This window comes from Lipotes vexillifer, unplaced genomic scaffold (assembly GCF_000442215.2).
Source record: "Lipotes vexillifer unplaced genomic scaffold, Lipotes_vexillifer_v1.1 scaffold219, whole genome shotgun sequence".
Taxonomy (NCBI): domain Eukaryota; kingdom Metazoa; phylum Chordata; class Mammalia; order Artiodactyla; family Lipotidae; genus Lipotes; species Lipotes vexillifer.
The window spans coordinates 123,761-148,359 of record NW_006769244.1 but is presented as its reverse complement, the minus strand read 5'-3'; the positions used below and the strand labels follow the sequence as shown (position 1 = coordinate 148,359).

Here is a 24,599-nt window from a genome sequence, read left to right as displayed (position 1 = left end):
CTGCCTGTTCTCCCCCCGCGCCTCGGCCGGCCACGCGGTGCCCTCTGCCCTCTGCGGGTGACTTGACGTCGCCGGCGATCGGGGGCTGAGCCACTCCAGGTCTCCTGGCGCTGGCAGGGGTATGCCCTGGGGAGCCAGGTCCCTCCCACCTCCCCATCCTTGCTCGGCCCCTGGGGAGCCGCCCTCCACCCCAAAAGTCCTGGCCGCGCACCTGGCCGTCTGAGCCCTGCCCTCGACGCTTAGGGAAGGGCGCACAACCGTGCGCCCCCCGCGCTCAGCTGGCGCGGCATCTCCCCAGGCCTCCGGCGTCTTCAGGTGCGCGCCTTGGGCGGGCTGGGAGGGGGCGTCCCGAAACAAGTGCGATCTCAGTGATCCTGGTAGAAAGTCCCGCCCAGCCGGAGCTCTCCTAGGCAAGCGTGAGGCTCCCCTTATTGCTCTGACTCCCCAGGAGCCTTGCAGGTACCTTCTTTGCTTGGCTTCCCTTTCCTCTCTTTTGAACTTCTCATCCTCTCGACTCCTTTCCAACCACCAAATGCAGCCTGGAAAAAATCCCAGGCAGAAACCAAGAAGACTCCGAACTTTTAAAGTGTTTCATTTGAACACTTTTTGTAGGAGGATGTCAAATGAGATAATAGACACACTAGAAAGCAAATCGGTAGTAGATTGCTGAAGCACTATATAAAGTGAGATATCACTGGCTCCTTTTAATTTCATGCTTAGTGGAGCGCAGTGGATAGGACAATGGCAGGTCGCTTGGCTCAAGGTGCAGCTCTTACCTTCTCTGTGACCCTGGTCAAGTCATCTGAACGTGAACTCATGTTATCACCTCATGCCTGTGTACTATTTTACAGATTGTAACGTGTCCTCACGTAAATGTCACATTTCATCTGGTAGACAATACAGCTTTATGAATGACTGGGTATGAAGTCAAAAGATTTTTTTGGAGATGATTAAGAACATGGGTAGTAGGCTCAGTGTTGGTGCCAGCTGATTGTCATGAGGCAGTTGGTAAGGGGAGGTGAATTTAGGGGAAAGGAAACAAGATCAGCTTTTAAAAGTCGTGGAATTATTTGAAGAGAAGGGTGTTTCTCATAGTTGAGAGCTACTGCAGGAAACTGTATACAACATACAAAGAGAGTGAGAAATCAGAGCTGGGAGGTATTTGAGAGTCAGCAATATGAGTGTGATAAAGGAGGGTCCACACTTTACATGGGGGTAAGTATAATGGGACTAGGGAAAGGGGTCAAGGGCCAAGTCATAGGGGTCCCCAGAGTTACGACCGAGGAAGAATGGCCTTGTCAAAGGTAAAGTTAGGAAAGAAATAGAGAACCCAGTCACAGAACTATGGCATTTGAGAATATAATTAACAAAGTGTTGGGTCTCGACTAGTGTAATGTTTAGAAAAAAATGTCAAAAGAGAATAAAAACAAAGAAAAGACTATTGGATTTGGCTCTAACATAATTGGTCGTCTTAGGGGGTGCAACTGCAGTGGAGTTATTAGGTTGTGAGACTGATGGCTAAGCAGATTGAGAATGTTCGGTATAATGTGACTAAATGTATAAAAGGGGGCATTACTCCTTAATAACTCTAGTGAACTGCTATCAACTGGTCAATCCTCAACCCACAACCCAACTCTACCAACCCTACCCACTGTCCTTCACAGTGGTTCCGTCGGTAGTGGTCTTAAAGCATAACTGCAAATTCCTCCCATCAAAAGATGACAGATAGTCCATGTTCATTCCCCTTGCATCTGGGCAGGCTTGTGCGTGCTTTACCAATAGAATAAGGCATAACTGGTGCTCTGTGGTTTCTGAGGCTGGATCATAAAGTCTTTTCAGCTCCTGTCTTATTCACTGGAACATTTGGAGTCCTGGGTCATTATGTAAGAAATTCAACTTCTCTGAGGCTGTTATGCTGGAGAGGCCCCAGTTAGGCACTTCTAGTCCTCCCCATCAGGCACCAGACATGAGAATGCAGCCGTCTTGGACTCTTCAGATAAACCCACCTGTCAGCTAAATAAACAAAGTGATCTCCATCAATGGAGTAGGACAGAAGAATCATCCAGCTGAGCCCTGCCCAAATTCCCGACCCATGAAATTGTGAGATACAATGCAGTGGTTGTGATTTTAAGCTGGAACCACCTTTTCTTTTTTGAGAAATTGAGAGTGACATAGACTCTTTGCCCTTTCCTCCAACACTACCTTCATGTTGAGGACTTAGACGCAGTGGGTGGGTGTAGAATTTTTGGATTTGGACTATAACAAGAAGTCACAGTACCTTTTTGAAGGAGAAGCAGGGTAAACTAAAAGATGTTTTGTTTCCTTTAGGCACATGTTTTATTTTTATTTTTTGGTCCCATAACTAATGATGTTCTTTTTTTTTTTTTTTGGCCGTACCTCGAGGCATGCAGAACTTCCCTGACCAGGGATCGAACCTGTGCCCCCTGCAGTGGAAGCACGGAGTCTTAACCATTGGACCACCAGGGAAGTCCAAGGCACATGTTTTAAAAGGACAGAGTATGACAACTAGAGGAGAGGAGATTTGTGACAGGATAAAGAGGCTGATTGATCTGAGGCTGTGAGCTGAATGACAGCATGAGCTCTGGGATATTAACATCAGGCTGGGTAGGCGTGGTCAGTTAAGAGTCTTCTCCAGGAGTTAGTATGGTTTATTCAATCGCGGCTGAGCATCTGAGGCGTGCTAGGCACAATGCCGTACTAAGGGTCCAGAAGAAGCAGGGAACCCTGACAGGTCAGGGGAGTTCAAGATTCAGAAAATGGTTCTGGATTCCAAGGACCAGGCTACCTCACCCCTTCTGGGAGGCTCTGGGAAGCAGGAGAAAGTTTGCCTCAGGTTGGAGAGAACAGTAGGGGAGAGGGTGGTGTCCCCAAAGGGTCAGATGTCTGCTCTTCTGGAACAAAGAAGTAAAGAGGTAAAGAATAGGTCAGTGTGAGTAAGGGCAGCAGACCTTTTATGATGTAGCTAAGGGGGTGGCAGCAGCTTCCTACTGTACTAAATTCCTATTTTCCTCTTTTAAAATTTAGAACAACAAACTGTGGTCAACCAGGAATCTCTGAACAAAACGTCTTTTTTTTTTCTTTTTTTTTTTTTTTTTTTGCAGTACGCGGTCCCTTCAATGTTATGGCCTCTCCCGTTGCGGAGCACAGGCTCCAGATGCACAGGCTCAGCGGCCATGGCTCACGGGCGCCGCCGCTCTGCGCCATGGGGGATCTTCCCGGACCGGACACGATCCCGTGTTCCTTGCATCGGCAGGCGGACTCTCAACCACGGCGCCACCAGGGAAGCCCTCTTTTTTTTTTTTTTGCAGTACGCGGTCCCTTCAATGTTATGGCCTCTCCCGTTGCGGAGCACAGGCTCCAGATGCACAGGCTCAGCGGCCATGGCTCACGGGCGCCGCCGCTCTGCGCCATGGGGGATCTTCCCGGACCGGACACGATCCCGTGTTCCTTGCATCGGCAGGCGGACTCTCAACCACGGCGCCACCAGGGAAGCCCTCTTTTTTTTTTTTTTGCAGTACGCGGTCCCTTCAATGTTATGGCCTCTCCCGTTGCGGAGCACAGGCTCCAGATGCACAGGCTCAGCGGCCATGGCTCACGGGCGCCGCCGCTCTGCGCCATGGGGGATCTTCCCGGACCGGACACGATCCCGTGTTCCTTGCATCGGCAGGCGGACTCTCAACCACGGCGCCACCAGGGAAGCCCTCTTTTTTTTTTTTTAGTTTATTTTTTATTGAAATAAAGTTGAATTACAATGTTGTGTCAATTACTGCTCTACAGCAAAGTGATTCAGTTATACATATATACATACACATTCTTTTTCATATTCTTTTCCATTATGGTTTATCACAGGATACTGAATATAGTTCCCTGTGCTATACAGTAGGACCTTGTTTTTTAACCATCCTATGTATAATAGTTTGCATCTGCTAACCCCAAACTCCCACTCCATCCCTCTCCCATCCCCCACTCCCTTGGCAACCACAAGTCTGTTCTCCATGTCTGTGAGTCTGTTTCTGTTTCGTAGGTAGGTTCATTTGTGTCCTACTTTAGATTCCACATATAAGTGAGATCATATGGTATTTGTGTCTCTCTTTCTGACTTGCTTTACGTAGTATATATGATCATCTCTAGCTGCATCCATGCTGGAAGCATTCTTTGTGATGTCTGAGGCTGTTGCTTCAAACACAGTTTGCCAGTTTCCAGCATGGCGGTGGCTCGGGAATCAGACACAGGCCAGGAAGCCCCTCAGCCTTGCACTGCCTGTGAACAGAGCCACTGCAGGCCTGTGTGACGAGCTGTGACGAGTTGCTGATCCCGAGTTATCTGGGAAAGACACTAAGAAAAGGGTGGATTTTATTTCATCCACAGCATGATGCAGAAGGGCAAAATAAAGTACTGCCTCTAAGTATTCTCACCTTGTTGTGTAAGTGTGGAACGTAAAATGCTAAGGGGGCAGGTAATGAGGAAACTCCCCAGGGGAATTCAGTATCTCTTTCCTCTGAAGGTGCTGTGTCTGAAGGGAAAGGACAGGGTACATGCACCATTTATAATGTGCACATATATTTTGTGTGCTCAAGATTCCATAAAAGCACTCTCTTTTACATTTTATCTGTGTGGTTAAAATGATTATTTGGAAACACATATGTGACTAATTTTACGATGCCCGAATCTCACAGACAAGAGACTAAAGCTTCCTTTCCATTGCTTTCCAGTGGTTTCCAGAATGACCTTTTGATGGCTCTCCAGGGGAGCTTTCTTTGCCCTGCTTGATTTCATAATGAAATAGCTCACGTGGAGGTTAGTTTACTCAGAAGCTGTCCTTTATATGCTCTACTCCATGTTTCTGGTTCTTTGCCCTTTTGAGATGTGCCTTCTTTGTTTAAATCCTTTGCTAAACTCTCTTGTTCAGCATTTCTTTTTTTTTTTTTAACTCAAGTATAGTTGATTTACAATGTTTCTGGTGTACAGCAAAGTGACTCAGTTATATATATACAAAATCCTTTTCAGATTCCTTTCCATTATAGGTTATTACAAGATATTGAATATAGTTCCCTGCACTATATAGTAGGTCTTTGTTTAACCATTTTATATGTAGTAGCATGTATCTGTTCATCCCAAACTCCTAATTTATCCTACCCTCCCCCCCGCCACCTTTTGCCTTTGGTAACCATAGGTTTGTTTTCTATGTCTGTGAGTCTATTTCTGTTTTGTAAATAAGTTCATTTTTATCACTTTTTTTAGATTCAACATATAAGTGATATCATATGATATTTATCTTTCTCTGTCTGAATTACCTCACCCACTTGCTGCTTGGGAGTCAGAAGAAACCTTGAAGGGAAAGGAGCACGCAGTATAGAGTTTACTTCTCTTCGCTGATATCCTCTCCAGGATCTGGACTCCTCAAGGCCTTACTGCCTTGTCATTCCTGCACTCCAATTTTTGTCTCTCCAGTGTGAGAGGTTACTAAAAGCTCTGCTCAGCACTTTGCCTCTTTACCACCAGTTTTTGCTCAACTTCTCAGCCTCTTGACCCTGCACTGATAAATAATTGACAAATTCTAAGGAGAAAAGCTAAGCAGCTCCATGCATATTGGGATCACCTCCACGAATATTTCTTCTTTCCAGGACCTTAGTCCCTGAAGTCTTAGCTGCCTCGATAGCTTCCTTATGTCTTATTGCAAATAGGTTCTTTGCTTTGTTTTGTTTTTATTTTTGTTTTTGGTATTTTATGCAGCTTTTCTAGTTGTTCTTGTAGTAGAGTCAGTCTGACACAGGTAGTCTATTGTACCTAGAAGCCGAAGTACTCAGCAACATATTTTTTAAGGAGATTAATAAATGTGAGCAGATGCTTGATCTTTATGGTATTAGAAGTTATTATTTAACTAGAAAAATTAAAATAGACTCATACCTTTAAACATAAATTAGTTTATCTGGATTATGAAAATTGATTTGTACTAGAAATCCTTAAGAATACCAAATGATCTGAAACAAGTAAAGCATCTCCTTTACATACATTCTCTGAGTTTTTGGTTTGCATATATGAGTCATTCTAAATCAAAATCTATATGAAACCAATTAGTCTGAACTGTACTCTGTAGCCATAACTTATATTTCAATGCCAATTGTACAAATTGAGCCATTTTTACTGCCAGTCAAAAACAAGAGGGATTCTTCTTACTATAAATAGTGAGAAGCAGCAGAGAAGTTTAAATTTTCATTTTTAAAATTTGTCTCTATTTTGAGCCGCTTTAATGAGTATAAGAGGGTAAAGGTGTATATTGCTATTAATATTTTACAATTTGATCATTGAGAAACTTCAGTGTTTTTGATTATGGTATTGATTTTTCCCCCTCATCTTTAAGGATTAATTGCTTGCTTTATAAAATTTCATTTTTATTTGTATTTTGATTTTGTTAGTAAGGGCATATTTATTTTACTTTTAAATGTTTAACTTTCTGGGTATTAGTATTGTTTTAAAATATATTCAAGTTTACGGTTTTTAATGGTTTCACATTCTTGTTCTACTTAACATCCACTTTTCCATTAGCTTTTTGCTACTTATTAATTTTATGTTTTAAAATTTTTCATAGTTTTAGTATGATAATCTCTAGATTGGGGGGTGGGGGAGGGATGGATTGGGAGTTTGGGATTAGCTGATGCAACAAAGCCCTACTGTATAGCACAGGGAACTATATTCAATAGCCTGTAATAAACCATAATGGGAAAGAATATGAAAAAGAATAGGTATATATATATGTATAACTGAATCACTTCGCTGTACACCAGAAGCTAACACAACATTGTAAATCAACTATACTTCAATAAGATAAATTTAAAAAAATAAATTTCCATTTTTAAATGAACTCTGATGTTTCTTGGGGGATGAAGTGGCCTGTGGTCACAGAGAGAATAGGAGGCTACTCACCCCCCATCTGTCGAGTGTGTACTAAGGAAAAATACTCAGGGCATAAGCAGCTCGGCAGGGAAGGCTGCCTGGGGGATGTAGAGAAAAGCACTGTGAAATGCTAGCAATTCTCAAAGGGAAAACTTGACTATTAACATTTATGCATAACACATGTTTTGACATATCACAAAAGGTCCAAAACTCTCAGAGTTTCTTGTCTGGAAATCAGACAAGCTTGAAACTGAAGATGGCCAGGTCCATTTTTATAACATCAAATTGAGTAAAGGGAATTGGGGAGTTTGAACTGGATAATCTTTGCGATCCTTTTAAATATTAAAATATTATTCCATCCCTATGGATTTTGCTGGACTGTGGGTAGAAGAAATTTTTGCCTCTGTTACTACATAAACCATTGGGAGCTTGGCACCCTGGCCATTTTGATCTCACCTCCCACCCTGTTTCCCCTTTGCCAAAATGTGAGAGGACATTACCCAGCTTCGTCTGCTGGTGTTGCTGTCTGGGAGCTTTCCTGGTGGAAGGCCCACTCAGCATTGAGCCCTCTGTCAAAGTTAAGGCCTTATTATTTTAAAAGTAGCACCCTTGGGGGCTTCCCTGGTGGCGCAGTGGTTGAGAGTCCGCCTGCCGATGCAGGGGACGCAGGTTCGTGCCCCGGTCCGGGAAGATGCCACATGCCGCGGAGCGGCTGGGCCCGTGAGCCATGGCCGCTGAGCCTGCGCGTCCGGAGCCTGTGCTCCGCAACGGGAGAGGCCACAACAGTGAGAGGCCCGCGTCCCGCAAAATAAATTAAAAAAAAAAAAAAAAGTAGCACCCTTGAATTTTCAGATGGTTGTCTCATTGAATGTGGATCATTGTGACCTTTGTTTCTTCATTCAGACCTCTCATGTTTTTAAAGGAGATTTTGAAAGAGCAACTGACGTTACCTCTTTTGTGGAGAAAATACTAAGTGCAGTAGATTGAAGTGCCTTTGGAGAGGAGGAGGGTCTTTCGGAGGATGAAGGGATCTGACCTAGACCCGTGCTTTTGGACGTGATTTTTGTACATGCTTTTCTTGAGCTTATGACTGTCAGGGGAGGCCACTAGAAGTCATCTGTGATCCAGGCACCTGATGGGAGGTGCCAGCTGAGGGCTCTGTGCCTCTGGGGACAGCCTGGCCCTGGCATGGCCTATAAGGAAATGTTGTCAGTTTAAGGAACCCAAGAGGAAATTACATTGTAAGCAGAAAGAAAACTGTGTGGAAATATTTCACGTTAGGTAATATATAGGTAATATAGGTAATTGGACGACATCATCTATCCTCCTTGTAATCTTTTCGTCCTTTGATCCTTTGACTTCCGGTGTTCAAAATAGAATAAAGCGCACCGTCTCTGCTCTGTGTGACCTGAAGCAGATGTTTCTGTCTTCTGCTTCTGAAGCAAGTTCTTCCTCATATCCTTTGAATTACATTTGAATTCACAGCTCTGCCCTCCTTTTCTGCCCTATTTGTTTTGAGCATTAAGGGGCAATGTGTCCTTCTATTTTTTACTAGAGATGTAAAACTGTGACCGGGATATATTGAATGTGGGCCTCAAATCTAGTCACAGAGAATGGGCTTTAGCCCAACATTACCCTCTAGTGGGATACAATAGAATAGATATTAATTAGGTTGTAGGATGCAGCTGAAAGGTATAACTGGAGATTTTGTGTCAGGTCCGCTCTGTGACAAATACAAGTGGCTATTAAGACTAAAGAAAGAAGCAGAAGAGAAAGAAGAAAATTTTAAAATACGTCTCACGTTTGGAAAGTCACTAGCCTTTGGTGAGGGTGGAGCAATTCATCATGCTTAATAACCTCCTCATTTTCTTTCATTTTATTCTCTCTTTGTTGCCACAGTGAATACAAAAACCAGAAGCCAGATTTGAAACGGGTAACAGATTGGCTCTTATGAAAATTTACACACTACTGAGGTAGAACACAAATCCAAAAGAAGCCGGAAGGACCAGTAAACATTTCAAAGAATAGTCAACGTCCCTACTATGAGAGAAATTCAAATTGAGATGAAATATCACCTTTCATCTATCAGATTAGTATACATCGAAAGATGGTTAACTTCAAATGTCGGTGAATGCATATGGCTGTTGTTGGGAGTGTGAACAAAGTGAATTATTTTGAAAGCCCATCAGGCGGGGTGCGCTACAGTGTTAACGGGTGTATGCGTTGATCCCATAATTTTACTCCTTCAATTCTGTCCCAGAGAAATATTCTTACATATGACTCAAATCTCTTTACAGTGATATTCAGTGCCACAAGGTTTATAACTAGAAGAGTCTACCATAGCGAAAGTCCATCACCTGAGGGGGGCTTGGTGTGTGGTTAAATGAAACATGGAACTTTCCCTTTCTACAGTAAACTGTGCTGCCATTAAAATAAATGAGGTGGATCTATCTATACTGACATGGAACGATCTCTCCGACACTTAGGTGAGAAAATGAAGTCAGAGAATACTTTTAGTTTGATCTACTTTTTAAAATGTGTGTATGTAATAGATAATCAACCAAGACCTGCCGTATAGCACAAGGAACTCTGCTCAATATTCTGTAATAACTTAAGTGGGAAGAGTTTGAAAGAGAAAAAACACCTATGTGTGTATGTACATGGATGTGTATATAAATTTGTGGAACCAATGAGCTTCAATCTCTCGATAATGTTACCATGAGGGAAATAGGAGTTTGTTAATAAAGGAAGACTTTCTAGATAATTTTCTAGTGTTCGATATGGGTATTCTTTTTTGATTGTTGCATCTGTGTATTTCTTGTGCGTAAAAAGTAAACAAAAATAATTAGATATAATTATGTGGTGTTCTTGTGGATATACTGATGTTGATTGGAGACTTCACCACTGTGGGGTGTAGAAAGTATACATTTAGCATAGTAGCAAGGCTAAACCCAGGGACGTCTTTCTACCAAGTGTCATTTTTCAAGAAATCCCAGCACATTGGGTAAACGTTTTGCTGGAGAAATGAGTGGATCTGTAATCTTCCAGATAGTCCGAATCTTTTCCTGGCTTTATCACTGCCCGAGTCAGCGCTGTTTACTCGGAGCTCTGGAGTGGGCTAGGATGGAGGAGACGGCAGCAGAGTCGGGGGAGTGATGAAGCCCACCCTGGGGACTCCAACCATCACGTCTCTTCCCAGCAAACACCCCTGAACCTGGTCAAGCCACTGAGGAGACAATCTGCTCTAAAATTGTCCTTTCCCCTTCAGAAAGAAAATGGAATTCCAAAGGAGAATCTGAAAACTCCATGTCAACTTGTGTGTATTATTATTATTATTATTATTTTGGCGGTACGCGGGCCTCTCACTGCGGTGGCCCCTCCCGTTGCGGAGCACAGGCTCCGGACGCGCAGGCTCAGCGGCCATGGCTCACGGGCCCAGCCGCGCCGCGGCACGGGGGATCCTCCCGGACCGGGGCACGAACCCGCGTCCGCTGCATCGGCAGGCGAACGCTCAACCTCTGCGCCACCAGGGAAGCCCAACTTGTGTGTATTATTAAAGCTACTCCATCTTACATTTCATTTTCAAAGGCATTTCATGTGTTGCTGAAGTCTTTTAGGAAGTCAGTATGCCCGGGTTAACTTGACCTCAGCAGGCGCTCACAAATTCCCTTATTGCATGCTGCATCTTCTTCTATATGAGAGCAGCTCTTGAAGAAATAACCCAGGGCCTCACCTCAAAATATTTTGTGCTTTTATTTTTTTTCATGGACTCTCTCAAAGGTCTCCTCGGCTTATATGAGCATCTCTTTGATTGATTTCTCCTAGAAGGACCCAGTGAATTCAAACGTCACTCCCCTATTTTTTTTCCTTGTTCTGACATACAGCTCTTTCTCACAGTGAGAAGAGATATTGTGCTGCATTACACTGGAAATAGATGATATTTCAATACAAGTTACAGAGGAATATTGTCCAAATATGTGATGCTAAACCCTCCTTTTTGGCTTTTGATGAAATGTCATATTGATCATATATCATTTCATACCAAGATTTCGTTCACTTCCAAAACTTCAAATGTCAACACTGTCCTCTATTTCTCACTCTTAGGTCTAAATTTGGGACAGGAGTTGTTGGAGGGATTGAAATATTGCACGTGGTTCATAGATTTTGACAGTAGGACAAAGGATGCTGTAAATTATGTCCCAAAACCAGCAAGTGGGAAAAATAAATAAACTGTAAAACCTCATACATTTTAGGTTCCTTGGCCCTTAGAATACCAATAAGTGAAGATAAATTTCTATGGCGAAACAAGCAGTAACTCATTATAAACATTCTTATATGCTTGTTTATTATCTTGTAGGAAACTGAAGAGGTTTGAAGCAGAGGAAAACATGATCACACTGAAGTTTTAGAAAGATCGTGTAAGCAGCAGCTTAAAAGAGTAACTGGAGGGTGTTAGGGGGTTGCCTAGGAGCAGACAAAGTGGCTACAATCTTTGCTGTAATCAAATCTTTGTTCTTTTCAAACACTTGCCGCAAACATTTATACACACATAGGAAAGCGTGGCATCATGCACTGGCAAAATTGACCATTTATTTCTTGCTTGCCAGTAGATGGAAGAGTAACTATATCCCACTCAGACTAACTGACAGCCAAAGGGCTATTCTGAATGACTGCCTTCCTATTGTTAAAAAACAGACCCAATTAAGGAAAGTTGCCTTGGAGTTGCCAGAGTCGGGGACTATAAATCTACATATAATCTCCCATCAGAGCATAAACTTATGAGTCTCATTTTGCGTCACACTTTGGGGCATAAGGGTTGGACCATCAGATATTATGCAGAGGTGTCAAGAAGAGACAAACTGCTGAGAACCTGCTTGATCCACCAAAGGTTGAGGCATGCTGTGTTCTTTTAAGTAAAAGGCAGTTGATCTCCTGTTATGTGGCAGGTAGTTGAGATTGCTACTTTTGTTTAAGGATAGCCTATTTTTGTTTTTTGAGTACAGTCTGCAGTGAAGAGGATAGAACAAATATTAATATATGAGTCTAATAAAACCCTCTTGGACATACAGACAAATACAAGGCTGGACTAGTATAACTGGGAATAGACAGAGGAACAGAGATTAAGAGGCACTCAGATGAAATAATGGATTGGTCTCAGTAACTGGAGGTGGGACAACAGGAGGAATCAAGGGTGACTCACATTTCTGGCTTCAGGTACTGGATGGATATTGGTATTGTTAATCAAGTTAAGAAATAAAGTGAAACAGGTTATGGGGACAAAATCATTCAGTTTTTGAAGTGCATGACAGTATCTGGAACACTGTAGGTGGTGGATAGTCATGAAATAAGGGAATTCACTAGACAATAGATTATCTCCAACCTAGTCCTCAGGATGTGGCATCCGTCTAGCTGATACTTTCCCCTTGAGGTATTCTAAGAACAGCTACAGGATTTACGTCTGCAGAGTCCTGGCCTCTCTGTGAGGGTGAGGGGAGGTAGTTGTGAATCCAGGAAGCCCAAATAATCCACAGCTTGGCCCTCAGCCGTCTACTCCGAGCCGATGTGCAGACCCATCTCCTGGCAGACAGTCCTCTTACCAAAGCCCACAGGGAGAGCATCCCAGGCCCTGCCTTTCCTCCTCACTCTGTGTCTCTCTATAAATTCCTTTGTCTGGCTGCCTAAGATTTCTTTTTAAAGGATTAGACTGTCACGAATATGTTATACAAAAGGCACAGGGCCCTAAACATGAAGTAAAAGAGTTATTTTAAAACAGAAAACAGCATGAAATGTTGTACTCACCACATCAGTTGCTGTTCTTTTCAGGTTAGAAGCTGATGCTGTAAAAAAAGAGCCGTCTTACCGGGCGAGTCGTGAAGAATATGCAGAGGAGCCCTTAACCGGATGTACAGGAGAATGAGGGATCGGCCAGGACACCCCATGAGTTCCACTGTTAGATTCATGAACTAAGTAGCTGAGTTGAGGTTCTCTCTACAAAGCTTCCATCGGAGACCAGGTCAAGGTCACTCTACCAGGACTGGGAAGCTGCTCTATCTCTGGGGACAGGAAAGGGAGAAGCCTAGCCACTGCCACCACCCCCCGCCCCGCAACTAATGACTATGACAAGAACATACGGGCACCTGCCCTCTGCCTGGCCGCCAAGGTTCCCAGCCTGCACCCTTGGTGGGGGATGAAGACACTGTTGGCAGTGGACCTTCTCATTGTCCGTGGCTCCCCTGGTGGCACTTGCACAAAGCTTATCCCCCTCCTACCCAGAATCAGACTTGAAGTAATGCAGGATGGATGATGTGGCTAGATCTGTGGTTTCTCTGGAACACTCACTTCCCTAGCATCCAGGGTCCAAATGGTTTTCCCCTTTTCCCCCAGCAGTAGCTTTCTCTTTTGAGTTTTCATATATGAAAGCTCCACTGAAGCCAGTGCCCAGTGCTCTGGAGCTAGAAGCTCACTGGGATGCCAGATCAAGTCTATTAGGATATAGACATTGAGCCCATCATCTGTGATGATGTAATGATTATTAGCATCACAGAACTAGATGGGAAGTGGCCATTCAGAGAAGATGGTCAATCACAATACACTGAAATCAAAGAGAATAATCCATGAAGATAGTAAAAAGACATACACACAACCATTAAAAACTAGACAGGAAGTTTAATGCTCTTTGAAATGCCCTGTCTGCCTCTGGAGGAAGGCACTGACAAGACAGTCTCAGAGACTGAGCTGGAAAGAATCAACTCAAAGGCTCAGGGCTCCTCCACAGGTAGCCTTTAGAAGCAAACGGACTAGAACCTGCTGTTATATAGTATATTGACACTGTGACAGAAACACTATGAGGTGTTTGAACAAATAAGGACAGTATTACGACAGAGTGTCAGTAGGAACATATACTTTCAGGGTGATGCACTGTTCAGTTATAATCCTATTCTCAGTGATAATGGAAAATTCTGGCTCCTCTCATTTATCTAGGGCTACACATTTAAATACATGTTCATTCCCCTCCCAAACCCATCTTTAATTCTGGAGGTGAGAGAGAGTATCAGACTCTATAGAGTTATTTCTTGAGGCATCTTTAAGTGATAGACAGAATAATGGAATAATGTATAACCATCTAAGAGTCGAATCAAATGAATGACTACTCAATTAAATACATACCAAATGGTGTTACAGTGTACTAATCAGGGTTAAACAGAGGTATTTTCACCCTTTTATCACTTATGTAGGATAAGTTAAATGATTAGATGACTGACAATGATTCTCTTCCTTATTTCACATTCATATGCCCATCACTATGTAGTGTATTTCTGTATTTCTTTTCTTTTCTTTTTTTTTTTGGCTATGCTGCAGGCTTTCAGGATCTTAGTTCCCTGACCAGGGATTGAACCTGGGCCCCCAGCAGTGAGAGCGCCGAATCCTAACCACTGGACCGCCTGGGGAATTCCCCATACTGTATTTCTTACCTCAAAATATTTGCCTACAAAAATTTGTTACCCAAGTCAAACTGGTTGCCTAACATAATTTCCCCTGCTAAATTGTCAAAAGAATAATGTTATCACCTTAGACAGGGACTCAAGCACTGAGATAGAAGCCACATCTGAGTATCGGATGTATTTTATTTGTTCACATTTATCCTACTTGAGGTTAACACTACTCCACTGGACAGTTTAAAAAATCATTCTGTAAACAAAATAAAAAACAGCAGCGACAGCTAAAATAAAGACCAATGGATACTAAAATAAAGGAATGCATTGGAAGGAATATTCTGCATAAGCAAACAAAATGTGACCATGATTATGAATTCAACAATAAGAGAAAAAAACTAACTCCAACATCTGTAAAAGATAAAACTATAATAGGAATAAAAAAGAAGCAACAATACAAAGTGCAGGTGCGATAGTTTTCATTTCCAAGTCCATTCAGGAAATAGAGCATACTATTCTTTTATATAAAGTGACAAGTTCCGCTTTAAACATTCAGTTACGTTATCTTGCAGGTTGTTTTTTCAATTTACATTATCTCTACTTTACATGGATTTAACTGGAAAGATGGTCATATGTGATACATGGTATAATTTCTTGAACCTATGGAGAGTATGGAAATGGTAAAGTTTATTGTTTTACTTTTTGCTTCATTTGCAATGAGTAACAAGAAGCTGAAAATCTAGTATGAGACGCATCAGTATTTTTACTCCCCCCCGCAAAAAATCCTGAGCCCTCTCATCATTTCTGTTGCCACTTTCAGATTCTCTGTAACAAAAGACTGTTCATTTCCCCTGAATTCTGGCCAGCTGACTTAAATCATCAGTTTTGTAAATGCAAAATTGGCCTGGTATTTGTCCAAATTGATCAGACAGAGGTGTTATTCCGGCATCACATAAAAATCACTTACACTTTCATAATTGCTTAGAACCTCAAAAGGGAACATCTGTTAAACATGATTTTTGAATAGAGGACTTTTATGAAATATATTTCAAATCTTAAAAAATAGTTTTAATGCTCCCTAAAAGTGGTATAGGATTTACCCAAGCTGACAGTGCCTATTCCATTTAAGAACATTCTGTGTTCGTGGCATGCTACTTTCCTTAACAGCTCTAATTTTATTTTAAAAGCCCAAATACACGTCTGCTGCCTTATTTAGTGTTAAACAGCACTATGTATACAGCTCAACAGCAAGATTAAGAAGTTATAAATACACACATATGACGGACAGAGTCATCTTTCTTTCGGAATTCATTGAATAAAACTGTATTCTGGTAAATCCCCCTCCCCCCGACAAGAGAGTGTACTGTGCCTACATCGAGGTGTTTAAGTATTCCTCCAACAGCTTTCATTGTATTACATTATGAAAACACTAGGCTTTAAGCCGGGTACTAATAAATATTTAATTTAAAAGGAAGAAAGAAACCCCAACACAGAACATAAAAAAGACCCTCCCCCCGCCCCCGGCCTGCATGTCCCTACAGAAGGCGCGGGATTCACCCAGACATGGCCGAGATCTCGTAGTCACTGGCCGAGGTGAGGGGCTTGCCCATCATCCGGATGTTTTTTGCACTGGTGATTCGGGCCATCATGCACACGGGCTTGTCAAAGTACTTTACCAGGGCAGGCTCTGTCAGGAGGGAGGCCAGGAACTGCTCGAAGGTGATGGCCCAGTCCCGGTCCAGGCTGGTGCTCCGGGGCAGCGCCGCTGTGCCCTGGCCGCTGCGCACCAGCACCGTGTCCTCGCCGATGTCCTCGCAGTGCAGCTTGTCCTCCTCGTGGGAGCCGGCACTCAGCACCGAGTACGAGGACATGGAGCTGTCGTCCTTGGTGTCGTCGTCGGAGATGAGCATGGAGGAGCAGGCCCCGTGGTCCCGGGGCGAGGAGTCCTCTAGCTTGATGTCCTCCATCTGTCCCCCCAGGGAGTGTTCCTCGCCGTCCCCCGCCAAGCTGGCCGGGAGGGGCTCCACGGGGTCCGGCGCGTAAGGCTGGCCCGGCCCTTTGTTGGGGAAGAGCACGCCGCCGGGGAGGCCCTGGTTGCCGGGTGGCCCGCCACCTCCGCTCCCGCCCTCCTTGGCGGGCTGGGTAGTGAAGAGCTTGCCCACTTCCCCGATCTCCAGCAGGAGGCTGGTCACCGCCGCCGTGGCGTGGTACAGCTCCTGCTCGTTGGGGTCCTCGCTGAACATGTTATACATCGTCTTACACAGCTCGATAAACTGCCCCTGCAAAGTGATGGAGGGAAAACACAAGTATGTGGCCACCTCATGAGGAGCACGGAGGCAGGACCCAAGTAGACTGCAAAGCCATTTAATATCAGGACTCCTACAAGATCCCGGAAGAGTCCTACCGTCGTAGGGTGGATGGATGTGTAGTTTAAAGTCTCTTTCAATGCTTCCTTTTTTTAAACTGGGAAAACTTCTAACATCCATGAAAGTAGAAAGAATGAAATAATATGCCTTTATAATAGTACCTATCATTCTAGAGTCAAGAAGGACCATGGGGACCTCCCTGGTGGTCCAGTGAGTAAGACTCTGTGCTCCCAATGCAGGGGGCCTGGGTTCAGTCCCTGGTCGGGGAACTAGATCCCACATGCATGGCAACTAAGAGCCTGCGTGCCACAATGAAGATCCCACGTGCTGCAACTAAGACCCGATGCGGCCAAAATTAATAAGTAAATATTAAAAAAAAAAAAAAAAAAAAAAAAAGAAGGACCATGTTATACAAATGTTTCACTAACTGTTTTATTCTTTCTTACAGTATCTTAAGTAAATCGCAGACCTCACCTCATCTCATATCTACACACTACAGCAGGCAGCCCAATGTTTCCAAGTTCAGGTCAGCTCCAATCCCCTCTCCCATGACACATCTGCTGGTGTCCACGGACGGAAGTCATGCCTCCCACCCCCACCGGGATGATTTATCTGTTCTTCTGTTAGAAAACAGCATTTGCATCCTGTATTTTAATTATTTATATTGTTTTATCGCCCTCATTACATTTCAGCTGTTTAAGGAAAAAAATATGTCAGACACCTTTATAGCTGAGCACAGTGGTTTGAAAACAGCATGAGCTTGTCTTCCGAGTATCTGAGGGTATTTTTAAAGACTGGGATGAGAATGCATGTATTCTCAAATTTGAATATTTCATGGTTCACATATTCTCTGAGGAGGTCATTTTCTCACAACAGAGCATACTTTTAATGCACAAAAGCATGCACAAAATAGATGCAGACAGGTACTAATTAAGCGCCTTGAGGAGTCCTTACTGTACATTTATCTATGACTAGAAAACAGAGCTTCAAGGTTTGGAACGCATGAACTACACTGTTCGGTACTCACCTGATTCAATTTGGGTAAATCCTTTGCGTTCTTTGATCTGGATTTATTTTCTGGGGTCCAGAGTCTCAGATAATTACGATTTTCTTGAGAATTTGCCCTCTTCCCTAAAACCCAAATGCCGAGAAATAAGCGTTCAAAGGTCAAGAAGCAACTGCTGAACCAGCAGTAAGGGAAACACAGAGAAGAGAAAGTCTGTACCTCTGTCGGGCTTCAGACTCACTGTAACAAAGCCATCGTCTGCACTGTGTTTGCTTCTGCTGTCCAATCCGACCACTACCAGGAAAGATTCAGCAGAAAAAAAGGAGAATGTTACAGGATAAACCCATAGGTTTAGCAGGTGTAGTAGAAAACAGAAAAACCTCTAGGTAGAGTTGCCTAACACAGCAAAACAAAACAAAAACAAAACCCCGGCACATAAATAATTAGGTAAACAACAAATAATTTTTTAAAGTGTGAGTTCCCACATATCACATGGGACATACTCACGCTAAGCAAATTATTTTTTGTCCACTTCAAATTCAAATTTTACTGGGTGTCTCATATTTGATCTGGCAACTGAGTGTTGCCTGCCAGATCAGTAAACAAAGGATGTTGCAGCCATCAAGCCAGCAGCACTGCAGCTGCCCCCAACTGTGCCATCTCCACCCTGCGGGAATTCAGGATGGAGAAAAACAGGATACTGGCCCTAGATAGCTAAGGTGCATATCAAAGGAATGATTTCAGTAAGCCCAGACTCTTGCATCTTCCCATACACAGAAAAGCACTAAATTCATTAACTTGAGATATCTGGTTTCTTTAATTAACACTAATCTTTGGATATTCCCACTACCTGTTTTATTTTTGCGAAAAAAATCTTATATATCCTGGCCCTCCTCCCTTATTTCTTCAGAGCAGTCCCTCTGAGCTATGCGAGAGGCTGCCTCCTGGGCTTAAGTCCTCGGTATGTCTGCCGAATAAAACGTAATTCTCAACTTTTAGGTAGTGCTTTTTTTTTTTTTTTTTTTTTTTACAATCGAAAAACTCTATCTCTAGGTGAAAGATTCCCCAAGAATCCTTTTTCACAAGCAGGGCTCGGTGTATAAATAGGAATTAAAGGAATGATTTCATGTGGTGTTCAGTACTTAAAAAACAGTGGTGCTGGCCCCAGTGAATGTTGATTTCCCTCCTCTGTTACATTATCATCTTAACTTTGTATACATGAGATTGATCTTCTGTCAGGCTCTGCAAAAGATCAAGAACTCACTTTTTAAAAAGAAACTGACATCTATGTTGATTAAAGAAAACAAATGTCATGTGCTACTAAATTCCTTCAGATTCATAATCTGGCATTTTTTGACTTTCAAGAAAACAACTTATAATTGTTTTCTTCTTTCTTCTTAAAACAGGACACCCCAGGGCTTCAAAAGGGAGAGGTGTACTATCCCCCCAGTTTCCCATTCAGTTTGTCAGCTGTAAGAATGCACCCCAAGCACTTCCTCAGCCATACAAAAGGAGGCTGGTTTGCCGCATATGTAACCTTTACATATTTAGTGCCAAATTAAAATCTCAGCAGCTTTTAAGACAAACTGAGGACAATGTACTATATATGCCCTGGAGAAAGTCCTCTCCTCTTAATGTTGAACTAGCTTTAGGGAACAAGTAGATAGTCCACAATGTTGTGGTAAAGCCCCATGCAATGGATGTTATACAGCCCATTAAAAACCATGTTTTCAGAGAATGTAAATGACATTGTAATAGGCTCACTGGGTTTTAAGTGAAAAAAGGATACAAAACTGTACAGGCAGAAGAGGTGGAGATGGCATGTGCCAGAACACACTTGTTCTATTTTTAAATTGTTCAGAAAACAATCCTTCAGCCAAAACAAACAAACAAACAAAACTGTATCGGCAGTTTGATCCCAGTTTTATATATATATTATGGATATTATTATAATTATATGGATAAAAAAGGAAAAGAAATACTGCAAAATATTATTGATACTTATCTTTATATCATGCAGTTTTAAGATATCATTAGCTTATTTTATATAATTTGACCCATATTTAAAAATTTTTCATACAAAGCAATAGTACTTATGGAGTTAGCAAAAACACTTTTTTTTTTTTTTTTTTTTGCGATACGCGGGCCTCTCACTGCTGTGGCCTCTCCCGTTGCAGAGTACAGGCTCCGGACGCGCAGGCTCAGCGGCCACGGCTCACGGGCCCAGCCATTCCGCGGCACATGGGATCTTCCCAGACCAGGGCACGAACCAGTGTCCCCTGCATCGGCAGGTGGACTCTCAACCACTGCGCCACCAGGGAAGCCCAGAAAAAACGTTTTTTAAAAAGCATCTTTTGAGGCTATTAAATGCTACTGGCATGTAACCATTCCTAAAGCATTTCTGAAACAAGTGACTCCTTTTCTGAGATGAGTGCCCACTAAGAAAGATGCAGCTAACATTTTGCAGCCAAAATATGATTGCTAAGGATTTGAAGACTATTGTCAGATGTGCTAAGGCACTATGCTAAGAGGCTTACTACATTATCTCACTAAGTCCTTACTATACCCAATGTGACAGCTCTCATCTCCACTTTCCACACAAGGACCCTGGTGCTCCCAGATGCCCGAAACTGCCTGAGGTCATCTAGACAAACAGAGCTAGCATCCTGTCCAAAACTCCTGCCCTTAACATGTATCACCAATAAGAAGACTGTCTGGCTCTCGTTCCTCTCCACTCAATCACTTAGGGGCTCACAGTTTAAAAGCAGGTCTAAGCTGTGCTTATTTGGGGACCGTAAGATTTAAGAGGCAAAAGGATCCAGGAGCAACCCATGCTGAGTTTCAGCCTTGGGTGAAGACAGGAGGCTGCCTGCCCTACGGATGAAGTATCAATAGGATGGAGATAATGCACAGCAGCAGCAAGTCCAGACGCTGCTTAGATTCACACATGGCACAACAGAACACGTTCATATGTAAATCTGCAGATATTTCTAATGAGCCGGATCATGTCTGTGTAGATCTAACAACCAACACAGAGCAGGGGTCAGCAAACTTTCTCTGTAAAGGGCCAAATGGCAAATATCTGAGGCAATTCTACCACTGTAGTGTGAGAGCAGCCATAGGCAATATATAACCGAATGAGCTTGGCTGTGCTCCTGGTTGTGTTCCAATAAAACTTTATTTATAGGCAGTAATGTTTAAATTTTATATTATTTTAATTCTTTGATATAAATTTTGTATTATCGGGCTTCCCTGGTGGCGCAGTGGTTGGGAGTCCGCCTGCCGATGCAGGGGACACGGGTTCGCGCCCCGGTCCGGGAAGATCCCACATGCCGCGGAGCGGCTGGGCCCGTGAGCCATGGCCGCTGAGCCTGCGCGTCCGGAGCCTGTGCTCCGCAACGGGAGAGGCCACAACAGTGAGAGGCCCGCCTACCGCAAACAAAACAAAACAAAAATAAATAAATAAATAAATTTTATATTATCACAGACCGTACAAATAGGTGGTGGGCTGGATTTGGTCCAAAGTTTGCTGACGTCTGTTACAGAGCAGCGTGTCTGATGTCAATGCTAGTCCAGATTCTGGACAGCAGCATAACAACAGAATGACGCTCTTAATGAGCGCTTCTCCCTATCAAGGAGAGGGGAGCAAAGTATATGCTCTCCAGGTAACGCTTTTTCTAAGCCAGCAGGACACAATGTACATGGTCTTTTCGGTGGGCTGAAGTTCCCACTCCCCAGTAGTTAGTCAAGTTCAAAAACTTAAAAAGAAAGTAGCATATCAGGCACTGGTATTCATTATACTTCTTTGATTGCCTAGCTTTGGAGGCAATTTTTCCCAATAACAGAGGGCTCTGTAGAAAAAGAAACAGAGAGGCCCTGATGAGGAAAGTCACTTACCATGTGTGCATTCTGGGGTGATATCTTCAAAGAAGTATTGAGTTGCTTCAAAAGCAGAATCTGGCTCGTCTTGATCAGAGGATGGCTCTGGAGAGGGAGGAGAGATGATTCTCATATTGGCAGGGCCAGGACTCAATGAAAGTGTGCTTTAATTGCTGAAGAAATGACACGGGGCTCATGAGAAGCTGAAGTTACAAAGGTGGGCTGGGGGGTCCCATCACTGGTGCGGGCCTTGAATGCCCACCTCCACAAAACCCTTATGGGGGAGGGGCTCCCTCCAGTTCTAACTCCATCTTCCTTTATAACAACCCCACACTGAAGTGTCCCTTCACATTTGCCTTTTTTGGAGACTTTTCCTAAATCCTATGGAATGATGGTTTAAGGAACCAAATTTTGGGAAATTGTACACTATAATGATAATTCCCAAATCTGTAGTTTTACCCTATCTCTATCCTGGGAGCTAATCCCCCTCCCTCCCTCCCTCCCTCCCTCCCTTCCTTCCTCCCTTCCTTCCTTCCTTTCTCTCTCCCTCCCTCCTTTCCCTCCACCTCTCCCTCTGTTTCTTTTTTAGTATTTGCTAGATATTTCCAGCTGGAGGCCATCCTGGTTTAAAACTGAACTCACAACTTCACCATCTTTCCCACTGTTTCTGTCGGTGGTAACACTGCTCCCCCTCGACTCAGAATCCCATGAGTTACCAAGTGTTATTCGTTCTCTTGCAGAAGCCTGCTCTTTTCTATTACTGCAACTCACATTTCAGACAGGTGAATGATCATTGCATTAAGCACCTGCTGATTCAGGAACTCATGTAAAAACTATCATTCAGTTTGTTCTTAGTGACCAATGAGTGATTTTGTACATCAAAAAAAAAGGCAAACAGTTCTCGCCAAAAAAGACTTCAAGCCAGGCCAGAGTCACAGGTACATGTGCTACTCTGTGTGTCTCGCTTACCAGGCAAGACGTGCATTCTGTACAGCAGTTTGAGCTTCTCTGTGAGGTCCCCGTGGCACGCGGCACCTAGAAGTCACATAAGTAAAAATGTGAAATGCACCATGTGTGCTACAATCCCCCCCCACCCCAGGCTCAGCGTCCCCCTGAAGCACCTACTTTTACAAATTGAAACCCAGGTATCGTGTGGCAGAAAGTCTGGCCAGGACGTATTTGGGTTGAAAGCTCTGGAGCCAGGATACCTGGTTTCAAATGCTTTGTACTTACTAGGTGCCCTTGGGAGAGTGAACCTCTCTGTACCTCAGTTTCCCCTCTATGAGGCAGGATGACAAATTAGAAAATACTACCGGTGGTCTTGATATCAGGGCCCATGAAATGTGAGAACTAAAGGTGTTAACACTTAGAATAGTGGCTGGCACAAATTTAACTAGTGTTATTGATAAGAAAAGTCAGGTGACTGGGCCTCAACACCCTAAATACTTGCTAGAGTTCAGAAATAATCTCAATATACGTTTAAGAGTGCTTCAAATTACTCATTTTAGAAAATCTTTTTTAGTTGCTTTTGGGGTCTCTTAAATATTTCTTCAGTTCAATTTTATCATTTTTATCAATTTTACCATTATATCACCATTGCTTCAACCCAAAGAATCTTGTTACTTTTCCCCTTATAGTCCATACGTATTTCAGGAATCAGAAAATCCTTTGTAAATGCGTGTTCTCAGAGCACCTAGTTGAAGGTTAATCAGATATGGGAAAAGGGGAATCACAGGATCTGGATTGGTTGGCAGGGGCACCAGGGGTTATATCGTCCCACCTCCTACTTAACGCAGGGGCCTCCTCCCACACCCACATCCACGTAAGAGAGCCGTCTGAACATCCTCAGGGACGGGAAGCTCATCACAACCAGAGGCATCTCATCTCACTGGGGAATTCTAGAAACACCGAAAGGGGTCCTGTCATTTTTACTTTAGTCAGGACCCTTAACCTGCAGGTTCAAGTGCATAAATTCCATGAAACACAAACAATGTAAAATGTGGCCACGTGGCGATGTCACTTTTTGGGAAGATTTCCACAGTCCTTATCAGATCTCAGAGATCACAACTCAAAAAAAGGTTTAGAACTATTCCTTTTCCTTCCTCTTTAGAGTAAAAAAAAAAAAAAAAAAAACGTCTATTACGTCTTCATTACAAGGATCCTTCAGATTTTAAGGACAGCTGTCCTGTTCCTCTCCAGCTTATCTTTTCAAGGCAAATTTATGTCCCCCAGGCTATACCTCTCTACATTTTTTCAACTTTCTTATACGACATGGTTTGTACACTCTTCCCTATTCTTACCCACATCCACCTTATGTGTTAATGTGTCCATCAATAACCCTCTGGACAGACAGTTCCAGAAGCTTCTAGTCCACTGCAGAGAATAGTGGAACTGTTCTTGACTCTTAGCCTAAGTCTGCATTCAACACTTTATACTCTTCACTCTAGAGTTTCTTGTTGACCACATAGTTAACTAAACACCCAAATGCTTACACACTGACTAATACTCACCATGAAGATAATGACAGACATTTTTGAACCATTCACTTTGTGTTAAATCCTATGTTAACTACTTTCCATATGCATTTCACTTTCTTCTCACAATAATTTACGAGATGGTCACAATTATTATCCCAACTTTACAGGTGAGAAGTCGGGCTTATTGATATTAAGTAATGTTCAAGGTCATAAGCTAGCAAGTGGCAGGCCCAGGATTTGAACTCAGATTTGTCTGACCCTAGATCGCATGATTGAAACCACTATACTATATATGCAGACATACAGTTCTTTTACAATCATTTCTTAAAATTTAAGATTTCTGGGCTTCCCCAGTGGCGCAGCGGTTGAGAGTCTGCCTGCCGATGCAGGGGACACGGGTTCGTTCCCTGGTCCGGGAGGATCCCACATGCCGCGGAGCGCCTGGGCCCGTGAGCCATGGCCGCTAAGCCTGCGCGTCCGGAGCCTGTGCTCCGCAACGGGAGAGGCCACAGCAGTGAGAGGC

At 43.2% G+C, this 24,599-nt stretch overlaps 1 protein-coding gene across 1 annotated transcript in view; it reads right to left on the bottom strand.

The window, feature by feature from the left end:
- Window positions 1-14,520: 14,520 nt before the first annotated feature.
- Window positions 14,521-24,599, bottom strand: part of TBC1D9 (TBC1 domain family member 9) — a 113,943-nt gene continuing 103,864 nt past the window's right edge. The window contains 5 exon segments of the mRNA XM_007445522.1: window positions 14,521-16,627; window positions 17,742-17,845; window positions 17,940-18,014; window positions 21,618-21,704; window positions 22,569-22,634. Of these exon segments, the coding sequence (XP_007445584.1) occupies window positions 15,902-16,627; window positions 17,742-17,845; window positions 17,940-18,014; window positions 21,618-21,704; window positions 22,569-22,634 (1,058 nt within the window). The 3' untranslated portion in view covers window positions 14,521-15,901.